General features: G+C 42.0%; 1 protein-coding gene across 2 annotated transcripts in view; it reads right to left on the bottom strand.

The window, feature by feature from the left end:
• Positions 1-19,141, bottom strand: part of TLN2 (talin 2) — a 398,203-nt gene that overhangs the window by 77,143 nt on the left and 301,919 nt on the right. For both annotated transcript variants that reach the window (XM_073619119.1, XM_073619120.1), the window contains exons 28-32: positions 17,083-17,291; positions 9,152-9,271; positions 8,235-8,432; positions 1,934-2,073; positions 1,555-1,648 (exon numbers count right to left, since the gene is read on the bottom strand). In XM_073619119.1, coding sequence (XP_073475220.1) covers positions 1,555-1,648; positions 1,934-2,073; positions 8,235-8,432; positions 9,152-9,271; positions 17,083-17,291 — 761 coding nt within the window. The remainder of the gene's footprint in view (positions 1-1,554; positions 1,649-1,933; positions 2,074-8,234; positions 8,433-9,151; positions 9,272-17,082; positions 17,292-19,141) is intronic.

Here is a 19,141-nt window from a genome sequence, read left to right as displayed (position 1 = left end):
GTGCTCCCCACTCACCAGCAGTATGCTTTAATAACGCATTATCTTTATCCTGCTTCAATGGCTCAGATGTTTTCTTGCTCAGGTCAACTTTAATAACATCTAGATTTTTAGATTGCTTCAATGGGCAGTGCTTTTATAGCCAACATTAGCTACATTAGCTTTTCTCAGTCAGGGTTCCTCTTGAGGTTGGTAGAGATTTCTGCAGCAGTGAAAATTACACCAAAGTAAGGGGGATAGTTTTCATTGACCATCAAGGTAAAGAGGGCCCTTTACTTTGATGGTCAGTGAAAACTATCCCCCTTACTTTGGTGTACTGTTCACTGCTCCAGGAATCTCTACCAACCTCAAGAGGAACCCTGACCGAAAAACGCTAACGTAGCTAATGTTAGATATAAAAGCACTGCCCATTGAAGCAATCTAAAAATCTATATTATGAAGTACTATTTTCATGTAATTTAAAGTGGTTGTAAAGACTAAACAATTTTTACCTTAAAAAAAAATTATTAAAAGCCAGCAGCTACAAATACTGCAGCTGCTGACATTTAATAAATGGACACTTACCTGTCCCAGGGTCCAGCGATGTCGGCAGCCGAATCTGATCGATCGCTCATCTCTCGGCTGCCCCCGCCGCCATCCTCGGTCAGGGAATCAGGAAGTGAAGCGTTGCAGCTACACTGCCCGGTTCCCTACTGCGCATGCGAGAGTCGCGCTGTGCGTCTTCAATGGTCCTCGCTGTGTTCTGGGAACTGTGTGTTTCCCAGAACACAACACAATTGTGGCACCGGAGGGGGGGGGGGGGGGAAATCCGATGAGTGGAAGTTCCACTTTAGGGTGGAGCTCCGCTTTAATGCATTCCTGAAGGTAAAAAATGTTTAGGTGTCAGCATCCCTCCTCACCCCCCCTTTTACTTACCTGAGCCCTCATTGGATCCAGCGCCGTGCACATCTACAGCTCTTCTCTCCCCTCACTTTTGGGTCTCGCTGGCTGTGCTGGGGCATCGGGAGCAATTGGCTCCCAGTGCTGTCAGTCAAAAGCCAGTGACGAGGGAGTGGGGGGCAGGACTCGGGTGCAAGCACACACGAGTGCCCCCATGGAAAGCGGCTCCCCATGGGGGCACTGAACAGAGGGGAGGGGCCAGGAGCACCAGAAAAAAGGAGGTTCACGGCTGCTCTGTGCAATTCCATTGCACAGAGCAGGCAAGTATAACAATGTTTTTTTGTTTTTTACCTTTACAATCACTTTAATGAGTAACTTTCAAACTTAAGTTATACTACTCTAACCTGGTTCATAATCTACTCAGTTGGGTCACAAAGATAAATTACATATTTCCAACATAATGTGATTTGAACTGAAAAGAGACAACAGGAGATATAAATGATTTGTGTTCAAAGTAAAAAGTTCTGTGTGAAATTTAATCTGATATATAATCAAAAGTATCTGAACCGAAAAAAAATCAAATCAATTTAATACTAGTAACTCAGCAAATGACATAGGGGTACTGCATAAATACCAAGTCTTTAGGTGCATATCAAAGTCTAAAATCATAAAACAGACCTCCAGCTCACGCAGAGCATTGTCACATTCCTTCTGTCCTGGAGCCTGCTGGGTGCATATAGTGATCAGTTGGTTTATGCTCTCTGTCACGGCCCTGGAAACACACAAAAGAATTTCTGCGAAACCACAATGTGCATACTGGTAATCTGTTCACAGAAGCAAGCCATATTATTTTATTCATGCTGTAAGATGAAAATGACAGTTCTGCATAGAAGCATGAACAAAAGAAAGATGAAGAAATGAGTGGGAAAAAAAGAATTATGGTTCGTGATAGAAAGATTCTCATGTACAGGAAAAGTGCAAGTCAGTAAAAAAAAAAAAAAAAAAAAAAAAGAGCACTGATACATGAAACAGACAAAAGGTCTCTGCTCTCTCCCACCTCGCAGCTGCTGCCAGAAGATTTTTGGCACTTGGAGCCCCAGAATCCACAGAAAGAGACTTTGCAGCAAGAAGCAGTTTGCTAGATGCCATTGAGATGGTCTTCAGATTTCCTATAACTTGAATCTGGTCATCTTTGTTCTATGAAACAACAACAACTAGGTAAGAGGTCTACAGTGAGTAGAACAAGAGCACATACAGGGGTATGAGACTCCATGGCTGAGGCAGGTTTCCTTTCTCAGTAGCAACAGCTGCTTATAAACACCATGCCTATTACTCCATGTATTCCAGTCTTGTCATACACCCTGGATTGACACACAGGCTTTGTTATTACGTCAGCAAGGCCCCATCTCTGGTATCTCACTGTTACTTCAGCATGTATTATTCAGCACAATGAACCTTATCCATTTCAGAACTTAGCAATGTTCCACGTCAAATTAAAGGTGACAGAATCATCAAATAAGAATAAAAAAAAGCGAGTTGTTTCTTTGGAATTCTACTTTTCACATTTGTTTGCATAAGTTTCACATATGCAGCTTAAAAAACTTAAACTTAAATTGTACTTCTAGTTATCCCTTTTTTTTCTGGGTGACGTTACCTGAGCTTCATTCTTCTTTGGTAGCTTAGTCACCTCAATGTCTGCTATCACCATAAAGCTTTATTAATTACAAACAAATCATTGATCATGTATCATGATGTCGATTTCAACATCTCTCCATGTGTACAAGAAAATTCAACTGACTGTTGTCTTAATTGTATAACATAGTTTCTGTCTTAACCACTTCAGCTCCTGAAGGTTTTACCCCCTTCCCGACCAGGCCATTTCGCAATACGGCACTGTGTTACTTTAACTGACAATTGCACGGCCGTGCGACACTGTACCCAAATAAAAATAATGTCCTTTTTTTCCCACAAATAGAGCTTTCTTTGTTTCTTTTGGTGGTATTTGATCACCTCTGTGGTCTTTATTTTTTGTGCTATAAACAAAAAAACAAACAAAAAAACAATATTTTTTGCTTTCGGCTATAAAACGCTCCCCATAAAAAATAAATGAAAAAAAATCTAATTTCTTCATTAATTTAAGCCAATATGTATTCTGCTACATATTGTTGGTAAAAAAAATCCCAAAAAGCATATATGGATTGGTTTGTGCAAAAGTTATAGCATCTATAAACTATGGGATATTTTTAAGAAATATTTATTTACTAGTAATGGTGGCGATCAGCGGTTTTTAGCGGGACTGCGACACTGCGGCGGACAGATCGGACACTTGACACTTTTTGGGGACAAGTGACAATAATACAGTGATCAGTGCTAAAAAAAAAATGCACCGTTATTGTACTAATGACACTGGCAGGGAAGGGGTTAACACCAGGGGCGATCAAAGGGTTAATTGCGTTTCCTATGAGTGCTTTCTAACTGTGGGGAATGTGCATTCACTAAAGGAAAACAGAGATCCGTGTTTCTGCTCAGCAGAAAAACCAAGATCTCCATTTTCCTATCTGGCAGAACGGCGATCTGTCTTGTTTACATAGGCAGATCGCCATTCTGCCTCTCCCCAGAACGATCACGTCTGCTGAACCTGCTGATTGGCTTCCGTTGTGTCCAATCACAGGAGGAGCGGGGCTCCGGTGGAGGGCGCGTGCAAACCCCGGTGCCGAAGAAAAAAAAAAATCACATACCTATACGTGATTTTGCGCTAAACGGCCGCCCTGCCACAGTAAATGTAAGTGGGTCAGTCCTTAAGTGGTTAATAATGTATATATGGAATTAAAAAAAATCATCATCTCTTAAAGGCCAACTCTATACAGCTCCCCCTTCTAAATAAAAGAAAAAAAATGGATTTCATAAATAGAAGTATTAATAGTTTATTTTCTATCAACTAACTAAATGTAAAGTAAATGAACTGAAGAAAACCAAATCAATATTTGGTGTGACCACCCTTTGCCTTCAAAACAGCATCAATTCTTCTAGGTACACTTGCACACAGTTTTTGAAGGAGCTCGGCAGGTAGGTTGTTCCAAACATCTTAGAGAACTAACCACTGTGGATGTACAGCTGTGGCCAAAAGTTTAAGAGTTTTTGTCAGATGTTACTATGGTATACTAAAGTATAATTACAAGCATTTCATAAGTGTTAAAGACTTTTATTGACAATTACACTAAGTTTATGCATGAGTCAATATGATGACCCCGCCCCCTTATGACGTCACAGTCCCAGCATTACCCGGGACTGTGACGTCATAAGGGGGCGGGGTCATCGGATGACATCACCCGGTGAACCCCGCTCCATGCCTATATAAGTCATTACGCACCATCCACACAGCATTACAGCGGGAAACAGCGTCGTGTCAACATCGGAAGAAGGCAACGCAGAAGACCGGGCCACCGCTAGCAAGAGTGGCAGAAGATAGCGGAGGTGCCCGGCAGAAGATAGCGGAGGAGCCCGGCAGAAGAACCAGACAGCGGGAGAAGAGGCCGAACACCAGGAGACGAGGCCGGAGAGAGCGTCGGAAGTCGGAAGAAGACCCCCGGAGCTGCCTAATAAAAACCTGTGTACTGTGTTTTTTTTTACGCTTTTTTCCCCTAGGTGAATTGGTAGGGGTACGATGTACCCCATACTCATTCACATAGGGTGGGGGGCTGGGATCTGGGGGCCCCCTTATTAAAGGGGGCTCCCGGATTCCGATAAGCCCCCCCGCCCGCAGACCCGAAAACCAATGGCCAGGATTGCCGGGAAGAGGCTCTTGTCCTCATCAACATGGGGACAAGGTGCTTTGGGGTGGGGGGGCCGCAGAGCGCCCCCCTTCCCCAAAGCACCCACCCCATGAGGGCATGCGGCCTGGTATGGTTCGGGGGGGGGGGCTCGCTCATCCCCACCCCCTTTCCTGACCGGCCGGGCTGCGTGCTCAGATAAGGGTCTGGTATGGATTTTGGGGGTATCCCCACGCCGTTTTTTAGGCTTAGCGGGTTCCCCATAAAATCTATACCAGACCTAAGGGCCTGGTATACCTTGCGACAGGGCCTGCAAGGTGTCAATCTCGCCAATAAAAGCGGCGAAAGTGATTTCCTTATCTATTCCCGTTGTACCCGAGTCACGTTCAAAATGAACGGACTTGTCTGTGTGGGTCCGTTTATTCTGAAAGTCTGCCGCAACTCCGTTGGGAAGACTGGCGGACATAGTCTGCTGGAATTTCGGTCTTGTGTAGGCAAGTCCGTCCAGAAAGTCCGTTGGAAGTCCGCCGGAAGTCCATCGGGATGACCGTCGGACCTAGTCTACCGGAAAGTCCGGTCGTGTGTACGCTGCATTATTTATCACTTTTGCCTCATGGCAAGGTGCTCCATCATGCTGGAAAAGGAATTGTTGGTCACCAAACTATTCTTGGATGGTTGGGAGAAGTTGCCCCCAGAAGATGTTTTTGTACGATTCTTCATTCATGGCTGTGTTCTTAGGCAAAATTGTGAGTGAGCCCACGCCCTTGGCTGAGAAGCAACCCCACACATAAATGATCTCAGGATGCTTTACTGTTGGCATGACACAGGACTGAAGGTAGCGCTCACCTTTTCTTCTCCAGACAAAGTTTTATCTGGATGCCCCAAACAATCGGAAAGGGGATTCAGAGTAAATGACTTTACCCCAGTCCTCAGCAGTCCAATCCCTGTACCTTTTGTAGAATATCAGTCTGTCCCTGATATTTTTTCTGGAGAGAAGCGGCTGCTTTGCTGCCCTTCTTGACACCAGGCCATCCTCCAAAAGTCTTCGCCTCACTGTGTGTGCAGACACACTCACACCTGTGCTCCGATCCTGCAGCTGAATCAACTGTACGAGACGGTCCTGGCGCTTGCTGGACTTTCTTGGGCACCCTGAAACCTTTTTTTCACAAATGCAGTGGAATTTTTTTTTTTTATGGGATTAAGTTAATTTTCATGGCAAAAAAGGACTTTGCAATTAATTGCAATTTATCTGATCACTCTTCATAACATTCTGGAGTATATGCAAACTGCCATCATAAAATCTGAGACAGCACATTGTGAAAACTAATACTTGTGTAGTTCTCAAAATTTTTGGCCATGGCTGTAGGCTGCCTCAAATCCTTCGGTCTCTTCATGTAACCCAGACAGACTCAATGTTGAGATCAGGGCTCTGTGGGGGCCAAACCATCACTTTCCAGGACTCCTTGTTCTTCTTTACGTTGAAGATAGTTCTTAATGACACTGACTGTGTGTTGTCCTGCTTCAGAATAAATTTGGGGCTAATCACACACCTCCTTGATGGTATGGCACGATCGATAAGTAGCTGCTGGTATTTCTCAGCATTGAGGACACAATCATGACCAAATCACCAACTCCTTTTGCAGAAATGCAGCCCCAAACTTGCAAGGAACCTCCACTATACTTCCCTGTTACCTGAAATTATTATTACACTGCTCTCCAGCCCTTTGGCACACAAACTGCCTCCTGCTACAGCCAAACATTTCAAATTTTGATTCATCAGTTCAGAGCACCTGCTGCCATTTTTCTGCACTCTAGTTCCTATCCGGTTGTGCATTCTTGAGCTGCTTAGCCTTATTTCCATATCGGGGGTATGGCTTTTTGGCCACAATTCTTCCATGAAGACCACTTCTAGCCAGACAGTAGATGGGCGTACCTGGGTCCTACTGGTTTGCACTAGTTTTGTGGTGGACATCCTTTGGATGTCAAAGGGAAGCAAGCATGAGGTGTCTTTCAAGCTTGCATTAAGTTTACTCGGGCGACCACTGCGTCTAAGGTCCTCAATGTTGCATGTTTCTTTCCGCTTCTTAAGAGAGCTTGAACAGCACATCTTGATGGCCCAGCCTGTTTTGAAATCTTTTTTTTTTTTGGGAGAGATCTTGCTGATGCAGTATAACTTTAAATAAAAAAATTGCGCTAATCTTAAAGAAATTATGAAAAAAACTCAACCCTAAATGTGATATGATACACTTAGTGTATAAAAAAAACATCCCAATGTAAAAAAACAATGCTAAAACAATAAACAATTCCTTGTCTGTGCCAAGAGTGAATCCTTATGGTCGATATAAAAAAGTCCAAAATGTAGAAAACAGGGTTTAGGAAGCCAGGAAGCCTCTGGGACACTCTGATGGTAGGTGAATCCTTCGATGTAATCCCCCTCGCAGTGGGATATCCAAGCCAGCCAAGAACAGGAGGTGGACCATATAAAAGAGAGCTCCAATAGCGTAATACTATTTAACTTATTTTTGGTGACCACCCACTTCCAGCAGTGTAAATTACTGAAGACAGGACTGCCAGCATGGAGCCCAGACACTAACCTCTCTCACTGAACTCCCGTCTTCAGTAATTTACACTGCTGGAAGTGTGCGGTCACCAAAAATAAGTTACTTAAATAATATTACACTATTTGATTATACAAAATATCCCTGTTCTACTGCGCAAGTTTTTTCAGGTTTTAAATATCTGTATCAACACAAATTAGCTTTGGCTGTACTTCTCTTGTAGATCACAGGACTGCAGTTCGTTCTGTACTCCTACGACCTGTTTTGAAGCCTGCTGCTGGCTGATGTCACAGAGCTTGGCCAGGTTCGGGCAATATCGTGACAATGACGTTGAGATCCACCCACAAGCCTGGACCGGCACCTGGCTAAGCCTCTCAGTGAGCCACTGAGAGCCTGAGCTTGTCGCTCCCGCCCCCTCCACAGCCCAGCGATCCAGTAAAGGGGTGGCAGAGCAGAGAGCCAGTGACTGATAGTCATCAGCTATCTGCTCAGGGAGCCCTGAGAACCGAGCGATCGGCGCTATTTGATTGCTCGGTTCTCAGCGTTAGAGCAGGCGGGGGAGAGATGAAGCATCGATCCGAGGTAAGTATGGTACTTGAAAAGAACAAAACCCCATACTTGTCTTAAATATGCAATTAACAAAATAAATTCACAATATTAAAGGCCAACTCTAGCTTTAGCAACTTGTTACATCCAGATTAAGGCCCCATTTACACTTTGCACATCCTGAATAGGGCAGCCATTCAGTTGAATGCACTGCCCTATGTCCACCACAGAAGCGCCAGGGCCTTTTTGGGTGTGGGGCATTACACAGCATTTTTTTTTTTTTTTTTAGCAGGTGTTTTGGCACTCTTGTAGTATGCATGTCTCTTTTGCAGTAAAAAAAACTTTCCTGTTCACAAGTGTTTTTGTTTTTTTCTGCAAGACTGGATTCACACCATTACATTGTTTTAAGGTAAATGTTAAGTAAAGACAGTCTATTCTTTTGAATCGAGCAGTAACTTACAGTTGTATTGCTGACAATTCGTACCTGTGTCTGTCCAGCCATTTCAAGACCTGCATCGAGGAACTCATCAAAATCGTCACTGAATTTTCCAGAAGCAGCTGCCAGCTCCCCACTCTGGCCACGGGAAGCATGGACCACTTCTCCAGCAGCCTGGTTAAGGTCCTCCGCTGCCTGATTTAGTTCACTCTGTGCCTCCTGGAAAGACTTGGTACTTGGGGGAAGCTAAGTAGACAGTTAAAAACACATCTCTGTTATTTTTAAAATGAACGCAGGCCCACACTACATTAAAATGAACAGCAGTATACAGAAGCAACCATGAAGAAAAGGTTATCTGCAAGCAGTACTGGAATTGCAGCATTCCTAGACTAGTAAAATGAGGACAGAAAATCAGAGACATTGTGCTTGCTTTGTGATGTATCTTTGCTTAATGCTGCTGAGTGTCTTTTTTTTTTTTACCCAAAAAGTAATTTTACCAGAAGGCTCTAACACAAGGCACCTTTTAGAAAAAAATAAGCAAAGGATCCCTAAAAAGGTTTATATATCTGCATTGTTTCTTCTTGAAATTCAGTTCATTGCAAAACACACAAAAACAAAGGGTGGTTCCTAGGTTAGGGGGCTAAGGAGGAAGGATTAGTAAAATTTTTACTCAGAGTACACTTGTCCTTTAAAGTAAATTCAGGGAATAGACTCACCCCCTGTAGGTGGACAAATGCTCATAAAACTGTCTAAATATAGATTCTTGTTTATTCTGTACTTTTTTTTTGGGCATATACAGTATTCCACAAATTTAAAGCCAAAAACCTCTGCGTAACACATACAGTAAATGAATTGCAAGAGAAACATTACAGAGAGTGCAGGGGCAACGTACAGAGGAGGACTATATCACATTGATCAAGTATTTTAACAATTGTATCATTTAGCCAGTGTGCTACAAAACTTACTGAATCCACCAAAAGCTTTTTGCTAGACTCTCCAATGCTCTTCAAGGCCATGTCCACATCCTTTTGCCCAGGAAGGCAATTTACACAGTTATTCAGTGAGTGAGATACAGCTTTGGCCACCTTCAAAAGGACAGTTAGAATTTTATCAAAAGAAAACACAACAGTTTTTTGTTACCAACCACCATAAAATATTTTTCTTGAAGTCCATTTTAGGACACAGGAAACTATTTACCTTCAAGTTACACTGGATAAAGGATTAATGATTGGCAAAAAAAAAAACAAAAAACACTGTAGGCCCACGACAGCCTCTCCTACTACTAGCATTCCTCAGTTTAGTAGCAAAGCAGATCAATGTACTCCCAAGAAAAAAAATGTCTTTCTAGTCCATTGAGGCATGTAAAGTCATTCACCTTTGGGACGTCCAAAAGTAGAGAAGTTGAGATTGCCTGCAGCTCAAACAGCACCCCAATGCTGGCATCAGCTGAGGCCGCATCATCTACCTGGTAGAACGCAGAGAATACTTTAGCAGAAGCCCAGGTGGCAGCCCTGCAAATCTGGAAAACGCATGATTGATGCCAAAATGCCCAAGAAGCACTCACAGATCTACTTAGGAAAACCTGATTGTTTAGACTACAGGTGCCCAGCACAAAGCTTACTGGCTCTCTATGTGAGGCTTGCTATATGTCTTGGCACCAACACTCTGTGCATTCCAGCACCTGAAACCGAAACAGACTGTATTTTGAAACAGAGTTATCTCCGCCTCACAGTACATGTTCTGGCCTCAAGGACAGCGGAACAGCATGAGAGCGTGTGATCAGGTAAGTGATCACCAATGCTGGAAGGGAGTACACTGCATTGCAACCAACTACAAGGGTGGGTTATATAAAAAACACAAAACAAAAAAACAGTGCCACCAACTACCAGTAAGGTAGGGGGTGGGGGGTTTAAAAACACTTCCACAAACAATGGTGGGAGAAGGGGGTGTTAAAGGCTAAGTTAACCACTTAAAGACCAAGCCTTTTCTGGCACTTTTTGTTTACAAGTTTAAATCTGTATTTTTTGCTAGAAAATAACTTATAACCCCCAAAAATTATAAATATTTTTTTAGTAGAGATACTTGCAATTTTTTTATGTGACATGGTATTTGCAAAGCAGTTTTTTTAAACGCAAGTTTTTTGGAAAAAATACACTTTAATGAATTTAAAAAACAAAAAAACAAACACAATATATACCCCAATTTTTTTGTAAAATATGAAAGTAAATAGATACCCAACATGTCACGCTTTAAAATTGCGCAAGCTCATGGAATGGCGACAAACTACTGTACTTAAAAATCTCCATAGGCGATGCTTTCAATTTTTTTTTTTTTTTTTTAGAGGTTACCTGTTTAGAGTTAGAGAGGAGGTTTAGCGCTACAATTATTGCTCTGTCGTGACGATACCTCAAGTGTGGTGGGAGCACCATTTACATATGCGTTCGCGACTTGCGTATGCTTTTGATTCTGCATGTGAGCATGGAGGTGCTTTAAAAAAAAAAATTCTTATTTCATTTAATTTTTACAGTGTCCCTTTAATTTTTTTAATTACTTTTATTACTACTACAAGGCATGTAAACATGCCTTTTAATAGAAACAAGGATGAAAGATCCTCTTTATGGAGAGATCCGGGGTCAAAAAAGACCCCAAATCTATCCTTTACCTTTAAAAGCTAAAAAAAAAAAAAAAAAAAAAAAAAAATTTTTCTTTTGCTTTAACAAAAAAAGCAAAAACAAAACACTTGTTTACTTTCGCCCAAGGCCGGAAGTCCGGATTAGTGTAATGGAATCACTTTAAGCATATGATTTTGCATGTACAAGCACACATTTGTTTGTTCCAACCTGAAAAAGGGCACAAGCTTTACAGCCCGAAACAGTTGAACTGGAATGATATGCAATTTGTATATGAATATACCTAAAAAAATTGTTTTAAGTGCAGCAATCCTTGGCCTCGTGTGTGTGTGTGCGTGTGCGTATGTGTATACACCCACACACACAGGATATAAAAAGCCTGCACACCCCTGTAAAAATGTCATGTTTCTGTAATGTAAAAAAATGAGACGACGCTAAATAATTTCAGAACTTTTTCCACCTCTAATGTGACCTATAAACTGTACAACTCAATTGAAAGCAAACTGAAATCTTTTAACTGGGGGTGAGTAAAAATAAAAAAACTATAATAATGTGGCAGAAGTGTGCACACCCTCTTATAACTGGGGATGTAGCCGTGTTCACAATTAGGCAATCACATTCAAACTCATGTTAAATAGGAGTCGGTACACACCTGCCTCAAAGTGCCTCTGATTAATCCCAAATAAAGTTCAACTGCTCTAGTAGGTCTTTCCTGACATTTGCTTAGTCGCATCCTACAGCAAAAGCCATGGTCCGCAGAGAGCTTCCAAAGCTTTAGAGGGATCTCATTTTTAAAAGGTATCAGTCAGGAGAAGGGTACAAAAGAATTTCAGTCTTAATCAAGTGCAGAAAATATGGCACAACAGCGACATTACCAACAACTGGACGTCCCCCCAAAATTGATGAAAAGACAAAAAGAAAACTGGTCAGGGAGGCTGCCAAGAGGCCTACAGCAACATTAAAGGAGCTTCAGGAATATCTGGCAAGTACTGGCTGTGTGGTACATGTGACAACAATCTCCTGTATTCTTCATGTCTAGGCTATGGGGTAGAGTGGCAAGATAGAATCCTTTTCTTACTAACAAAAACATACAAGCCTGGCTAAATTTTGCAAAAACACACCTGAAGTCTCTCAAAAGCATGTGGGAAAATGTGTTATGGTCTAATGAAACCAAGGTTGAACTTTTTGGCCATAATTCCAAAAGATATGTTTGGCACAATAACAACACTGCACATCACCAAAAGAACATCATACCCACTGTGAAGCATGGTGGTGGCGGCATCATGCTTTGGGGCTGTTTTTCTTCAGCTGGCACAGGGGCCTTATTCAAGGTAGAGATAATTATGAAGAGTTCCGAATACCAGTCAATATTGGCACAAAACCTTCGGGCTTCTGCTATAAAGCTAAACATGAAGAGAAACTTCATCTTTCAGCGTGACAACGACCCAAAGCATACATCCAAATCAACAAAGGAATGTTTTCACCAGAAGATGATTAAAGTTTTAGAATGGCCCAGCCAGAGCCCAGACCTGAATCCGATTGAAAATCTGTGGGGGGATCTGAAGAGGGCTGTTCACAGGAGATGCCCTCGCAATCTGACAGATTTGGAGTGTTTTTGCAAAGAAGAGTGGGCAAATATTGCCAAGTCAAGCTGCGCCATGCTGATAGACTCATACCCAAAAAGACTGTTGAAGCACCTTTTGATTTTATTACAGCAGTCAAAGTATTAAGGGTGTGCACACTTATGCAACCATATTATTTTAGTTTTTATTCCCCCCCCCCCCCAAAGTTTTCAGTTTGTTGTTCAACTGAGTTGTACAGTTTATAGGTCATATTAAAAAGTTATGAAATGATTCACCTTTGCCTCACTTGTTTACATCACAGAAACCTGACATTTTATATATATATATATATATATATATATATATATATATATATATATATATATATCTATCATATACATACATGCTCAATGCAATTAGAGAATCAGCAGATCACAAATGCAATGTCAGGCTCATGCACAGTCAGTACAGGCTTGGTACAGGAAGAATAAACCAACTACAAGCATGCTGATCAGTACCCTCAGTTCATTAAAACTACAAGTCTGTCTGTCACAGTGGCAGGGAGTGAGGGAGGCAAGGGGGGTGCTTAAGGTGTTCCTAAACCCAGGACCCTGCATTCACTGTATCTGGTCTCCCACAGTACACAGAACACGGAAATGCAACCGTTTTAGTAAATATAAACTGCTAAATACCTTTTTTCATCAGCAGTAAGAGTAGTCTAGCGACTACCATCAGTGTTTGGTTAAAGCTTGTAGGAGTTTTCATTCTCCCATATTGTCCTATGAGGCTGCAAGACCCCTGACCCTCTGTCTGGACAGTGTCAAATGGCCCTGTGCTGATCACATGCACCCTCCCAGAAAAAAAACAAAAAACTCTAGCAATACACACCAAACTGAGCATGTGCAGCGTTCCCCCAAGGCTCTGTGGAAGATTGGGAGGATCAGAGGAGAACACAGGATCAAACAGCCTTTTTTTACACAATGCAGATGATTAATCCCTTAGGTTAAACAGTAAATATAACAAGCATGCTTTACTGCATATACAGACTGATTTTACTGTTGTGGGTTTAGTATACATATACAGACTGATTTTAATGTAACACTTTAATAGTAACACGTTACACCCTAAATACAGCTGTAACATGTTACTAAAAGTAACCCTATCCTTTAAATAGGACTGAAATTGAGCACCAACACTGGGGATTATTATTGCGCTGAATGACCTCAATGCTGGATGCTATAACTGCAGTCACTGACACCAATGCTGGGGGTTATTTTTGCAGTCTCTGACACGAATACTAGGGTATATTATTATTGATGCCGACACCAATGCTAAGTGTTATTATTCTATCTACTGACAACGATTCTGGGGGTTTGAAAACAGCCACTGACACCAATTACAGGGCTTGTTGTACTCCAACTGTCTCCATAGTGTGCCTTGTGGTACTCTACAAAAAATTTTGCAGGACCGAAATTTTTGGCCATTGAGGTGAGTTATAGCCTAATATTGGAGGGAAATTTCATTTTGGTAAACTGACACTGGACAGGAGGGACAGAGGAAAGATATCCTGGTTGAGGTGAAGCTATCTTAGGTGGGAATAAAGCCCCGGTCTTCACCCCCCACATGGTCCCTATGCAAAACCAGAAATGATCTTTGCAGGATCAAGGTCACCAGTGCAGACTTCACCTTGCAGAGGCGATAGTTATAATGAATACCACTTTGTGGGTGAGTATAAAGAAAGGAATTTCTCTAATGGGTTAAGATGGTGGTTTCCCAAGTACAACTTCTCCTACGTCTGTAAAACATCAAGGTCCCTCCCTGATGACTGATACACACCACCATCATGGCGTTGTCTGACTAAATAACAATAAGATAGTACGTCACAAGAGAAGTACAATACTGCAAAGACATCCTAATCACCCAAAGATACAGGATATTGATTGGGAGACCAGACACCTAAGATGATCAAGTCCACTGCACTGACAGGATGTCCAAGACTCCTCCCCAGGTCAACAGGCTGGCATCTGTCATGAGGATCTTCCAAAAGACAGGAAAGAAAGGACATCCCCAATTCCAGATCCAGATTCTTGATCCACCAGGCCAGGGAAAACCTTGTTCTCAGAGCGAAACATTTCACTCTGTTCAGGTACCTGACTGACATGTCCAGCAATGACAAAATGTTGAGTTGTAGAGGTCTGAAGTTTAATAGGGCAAATGAGACTTCCATCAAGAAGGCTACCAAGAGACCCAAGGCTCTCATGAAAAAGTAGAAAGTCTGATGACTCCTGTACTGGAAAGCTTGAAGCTGAGATTGGAGAGTCTGAAATTTCTCCAGTGGGTGAAACCACTGGCCTAAAGTGTATCCAATCCAGGAATAGATACAGACACTCGAAACAATGAATCAGTTGCAGCATTGATTTCTGATGTTCAGGATCCATCCGAACTGTTGTAATGTCTGCGCAGTCAGAGCCATGTTAGACAATGTCTGTGCCAAGTGTTCTCTCAACAAAAGATCTACTAAGTTTCCAACAATGGGGATTTCACAAGAACACTGAGCCCCTTCTTGAACATCCGAGGTACTGACTACTATCTGAAGGGCCATGTCCACAATTTGGAATTGTAAGGGTCCTACAGCAAAGCGTAAGAAAGACTGATGTACTGGAAAGATGGGGACATCGGTACATGTCTGCTGAAACTAGAAACTCTCGTTGGTGTACAGAGGTAAAGATAGATCTGTTAGATTCCCTACAAAATTTATGAGCTCAAAAACGGCCATTCAGTTCTTTTAAATCCAAGATGAAGAGGAAGTACCCTTTGAGTTTGGAAACGGTGAACAGGTACAAGTAGGATCACTAAAAACATTCTTCAACAGAAACTGGAGAAATTACCCCTTAATGCACAAGGCCAGAGGGGGAAGCCCTTGGAGACAACCTTTCGCACCCAGACATCAGATGCACTGTTCCATTTGTCTACTAAAGTTAACAAAAACCCTCCCACTCTGAATAATTGGGGTGCACCTTCATGTTGAGGAAGGTTTGTCTGAGGATTTGGTTGACTTTCAACCCTAGACCTTGCAGGTGGACTGAGAGGCGAGCTCAGGTGGGGTTATGGGACAGATATGAAGTGGGAGACTTGCAGTCTGTTCCTTAGTCTACATCTGTTGAGGAAGATTGGTACTCTTGCCTCCAGTAGCATCCTTGATAATGGTATCCAGAGAAGATCCAAAATTATGTTGACCCTCGGAAGGCCTTGCATATCAGATGTTCTTTAGATACAGGTTCTTCGTTTCCTTTGCATGTGCAACAGGAGACCAATGCGGGGGATAAGATGGGAAATGTCCAGCAGACAGTCACAACTTTGGCTTAAAGCTACCACCATTTCATGTGAATATTCTATGACAACAGCAGTGGCAAGATCTCTTTTAGGGAGCATTTACCAGCCACCCAGAAGTCTGGCAAAGCAAGTTCACAGCTAAAATGGAGTCAAAACCAGGACCTGCCAGCAAGAACAAAGTCTTAGAGAGGGCTTCCAACCATTTATCAGTTAGGTCCTTAGAAATGAGTGCATCCTTCACCAGTATGATGGGCACGATGTTAAGGTGGCTCACTGCCCACTTTTTTTTTTATTTAAAGTCTTCAAATGAGTACAAGGCTAATAAGCACTTTGTGGAACAAACATTTTGAGAGTGTATTTAGAATCTCTGTAGAGGAATACTTACAATCGTGGGTGCACTTAGGTCTTAGGGCCTTTACAGGATCCAGACTAGAAATATCACTGGTAGAAACAGGCAGATTCTCTTGTTTGAATGGTGCATACCACATCAATTAAGAACTCACAAGGTCTCATAATTTGGGAGTAATTTATGGCAGAAGATGTAGGATATATTTATTATTATTTAAAACAGAAGACTATGAATCCTTGGAGGCAAGCTCATCAGGTAAAGACTGGAGAAAACTAGAATCACACAGTTTCAGAGGCTGTCTCAAACCACAGACAGATCAGATACAGAAACCGGAGGCATACACCGCGCTCATGGCCTCTGTGATAACCTCAATTGAGAGGACAGAGGAACCAGACACACCCAAATGAGCTAAGAAAGACTCCAAAGATGGGATAGACAACAGGAGCAGAGAAAAACAAGATTTCAAGCTGCAGACATCAGCTGCATCAGTAGAAACGCTACAAGAAACACTAAAGCCATTGGTAGAGCTGTGGTCATCAGGTACAGTAGACTGTCACCGCAGTCGTAGTGCAGCATACCAAAAGCCCAGGGTGAGGACAATTGTCCCAGATAGTTGCAATTAGAAGCAGTGTAGCAGTGAAGAAAAGAGTATTATTGAAGAAAAATGTTAAAGAGTAAAAATGGTGCAAGAAAAATCAGGTTAGTCATTTACACAGCAGAGCTGAAGAAAAAATGTCCATCACCTTCGCTCACCAGCAAAAAAATTAAGCATGCTTGTAGCAGGTGGGATTATTTTGGGCTGGCCTATAGGTTGTTTTCCAGCATCCAATCCTCCTGCAAACGCCAGTATAAACTGAAGGTAAATGATTTCTTGTGTCCCTCAGTGAACAAGAAGAGTGATTTATAGTTGCATAGCATGCAAATTAAGGTCCGTTACTGTAATTTTGCATACCTTTATGTTGATAAACTGTAAAAGCAGCATACATTACTACGCATTTCTGATTATTTTTTTTGTGACTGACCTGGGCCAGCCTTTGTTGAACCTCTGCATCCCCTGGAGCCACAAGAGCTTGCTTCGCTTCCTGGATTAGTTTAGCTGACCCATCCATCACATCTCTGGCCGAGTCCAGCATGTCACTGGCAGCTTGTGGATCACTGGTGGAAGCTGCAACCCCTCTAGCTGCCTGTGCCAAAGTTTTCAAAGCCAATGCAGTCTCTCTTGCAGCAACACCTAAACAGGAAAATGATATGAAGTTATTAAACACAAAATAGGTACATGATATAAAAGCATCATTACTGTAGGTATTTTTGCAGATAACGATTGAAGTGGGAACTCCAAGAACACAGCTAAACATTTGAAATATAATCATGCTAAGCCAAGCCTGGCTGTTAGTGCAGCATAGAATTGCAAATCACACAATTGGTCTTGAATAAGAACAAATCATTGGGCAGGTAAGAAAAACATTTCCCCACCAAAAGTAATATTTCAGTCCTAGTTGAGACCGATGAGTGATTTTTTTGCTTGAATAATTTCAAACCTTATTCTTGTTCTGCTGCTGGATGGGGTTGTCCATGCCCACGTTTGTGTTTTCCTCCTGCTCCTGTTTCAGTCTTTAATACATAAAATAAATATGAAATCCAACAAGGAGAGTGGGACTCCCTCTTAATGGCCATTAGATATAAGAAATATACTGGTACTTTTCAGGTGGTTTAAATCATCAACTTCTGCCAAAAACTTAAATATAAGTATTAAGTAAAATGGCAGAATATGGCACTGTGTTATTTGTTCTTGTTACCTACAGCATTCCAGACCAGCAGTGTGGCATAAAAGCATATTCTGAGCTCATGAATATGCTATCACACTGTATCTCTGCCATGATAGGTGAAGGTCTTGCATGGCTGTCTGGTGCGAGCTGATGAAGTGAGAAGTGGCACATTGGAACTTGGTGCTCTCCAGGGTTGCCCACTGGGTACCTGGCTATCAACTGATATGTTTCAGGGGGTGTGGTCAGATAGGAACCTTTTTCCATATATGGTGGACATGTCCTATAGCACAACAATTTTGGCTAAAACGGTTTCAGTTATTCTCTGAACTCCTGGAATTTGATCCGTTTTTTGGCCCAACGTGTGCTATTGAATCTTGGACCTTCAGGTCTTACCAAAAACAGCTCTAAACTCCTCCTCTATGTCCTTACTAGCGACCAAACAAAAAATTGTGAAAGACAAATCATCTACCCTCTCCTTGACTGAAAAAAAAAAAAAGAACTAACATAGTCATGTTACATGAGAAACTCGAGGCAAAATTGACAGACAAAATGAATAAAAAGTTTTGACCATCTGGCAACCCTGGTGTCCCAAATTCATTCCTAGTGGCTTTAGCCAAATTCTTCTAGCTCAAGGGCGTGTCCACCGGTTTTACATTCTGTGGCCTGACACTGTCCTCTTCCCCCACGTTTTCCCTGATCTCCCCTACTCCCCCCTCTTGTCAAATATTTTTTTTACAGGTTTACTTTTTCTATTCCTTCCCTTCCTTACAACCCCCCTCTTCTCTGCTTTCTTTCCTTCTACACCTACTATCCCCCGTTTGTTTATATTTAAAGATTGTGGAACCAACTTAATCAGAATTCTTGCATCTAATATTTAAATAGTAATATTCCCTTATTTTATTGCCCATGCTCATTGGTACTCAGTGTTTTACCCAAGTCTTGGTAACCACTGCCCCCCCCCCTATGTTTGTCCCTGAAGGCAATTTGTGACTTCTGCAATGATACAATATATTTGCATAGCTTGACATTTAGAAGTCTGTTTTCTGTGCTTCTACTGTGAAAATCAACAAAAAATTATTAAATAAAAAAATTCAACAAACAAATAGCCATCAGATTCTGCACTCACTGGATTCATCAGACCTGCATTCTGAAGGTATACAAATGTTGTGTTACAGTCTCCCAATCATTAATTCTTCAGGTAATCACCAGTAGCAACAGCACTGCCTTGTACCATTTGTCGTCCTAGCACTCTCAAGCTCCAAACCAGCACAAATAGACAGGATTGCAGATTTAATTCACCTGGGACTTTGCATTT

Source organism: Aquarana catesbeiana, linkage group LG03, assembly GCF_042186555.1.
Source record: "Aquarana catesbeiana isolate 2022-GZ linkage group LG03, ASM4218655v1, whole genome shotgun sequence".
Lineage (NCBI taxonomy): Eukaryota > Metazoa > Chordata > Amphibia > Anura > Ranidae > Aquarana > Aquarana catesbeiana.
The sequence above is the reverse complement of the archived record's forward strand: the minus strand, read 5'-3'. Positions and strand labels throughout refer to the sequence as shown.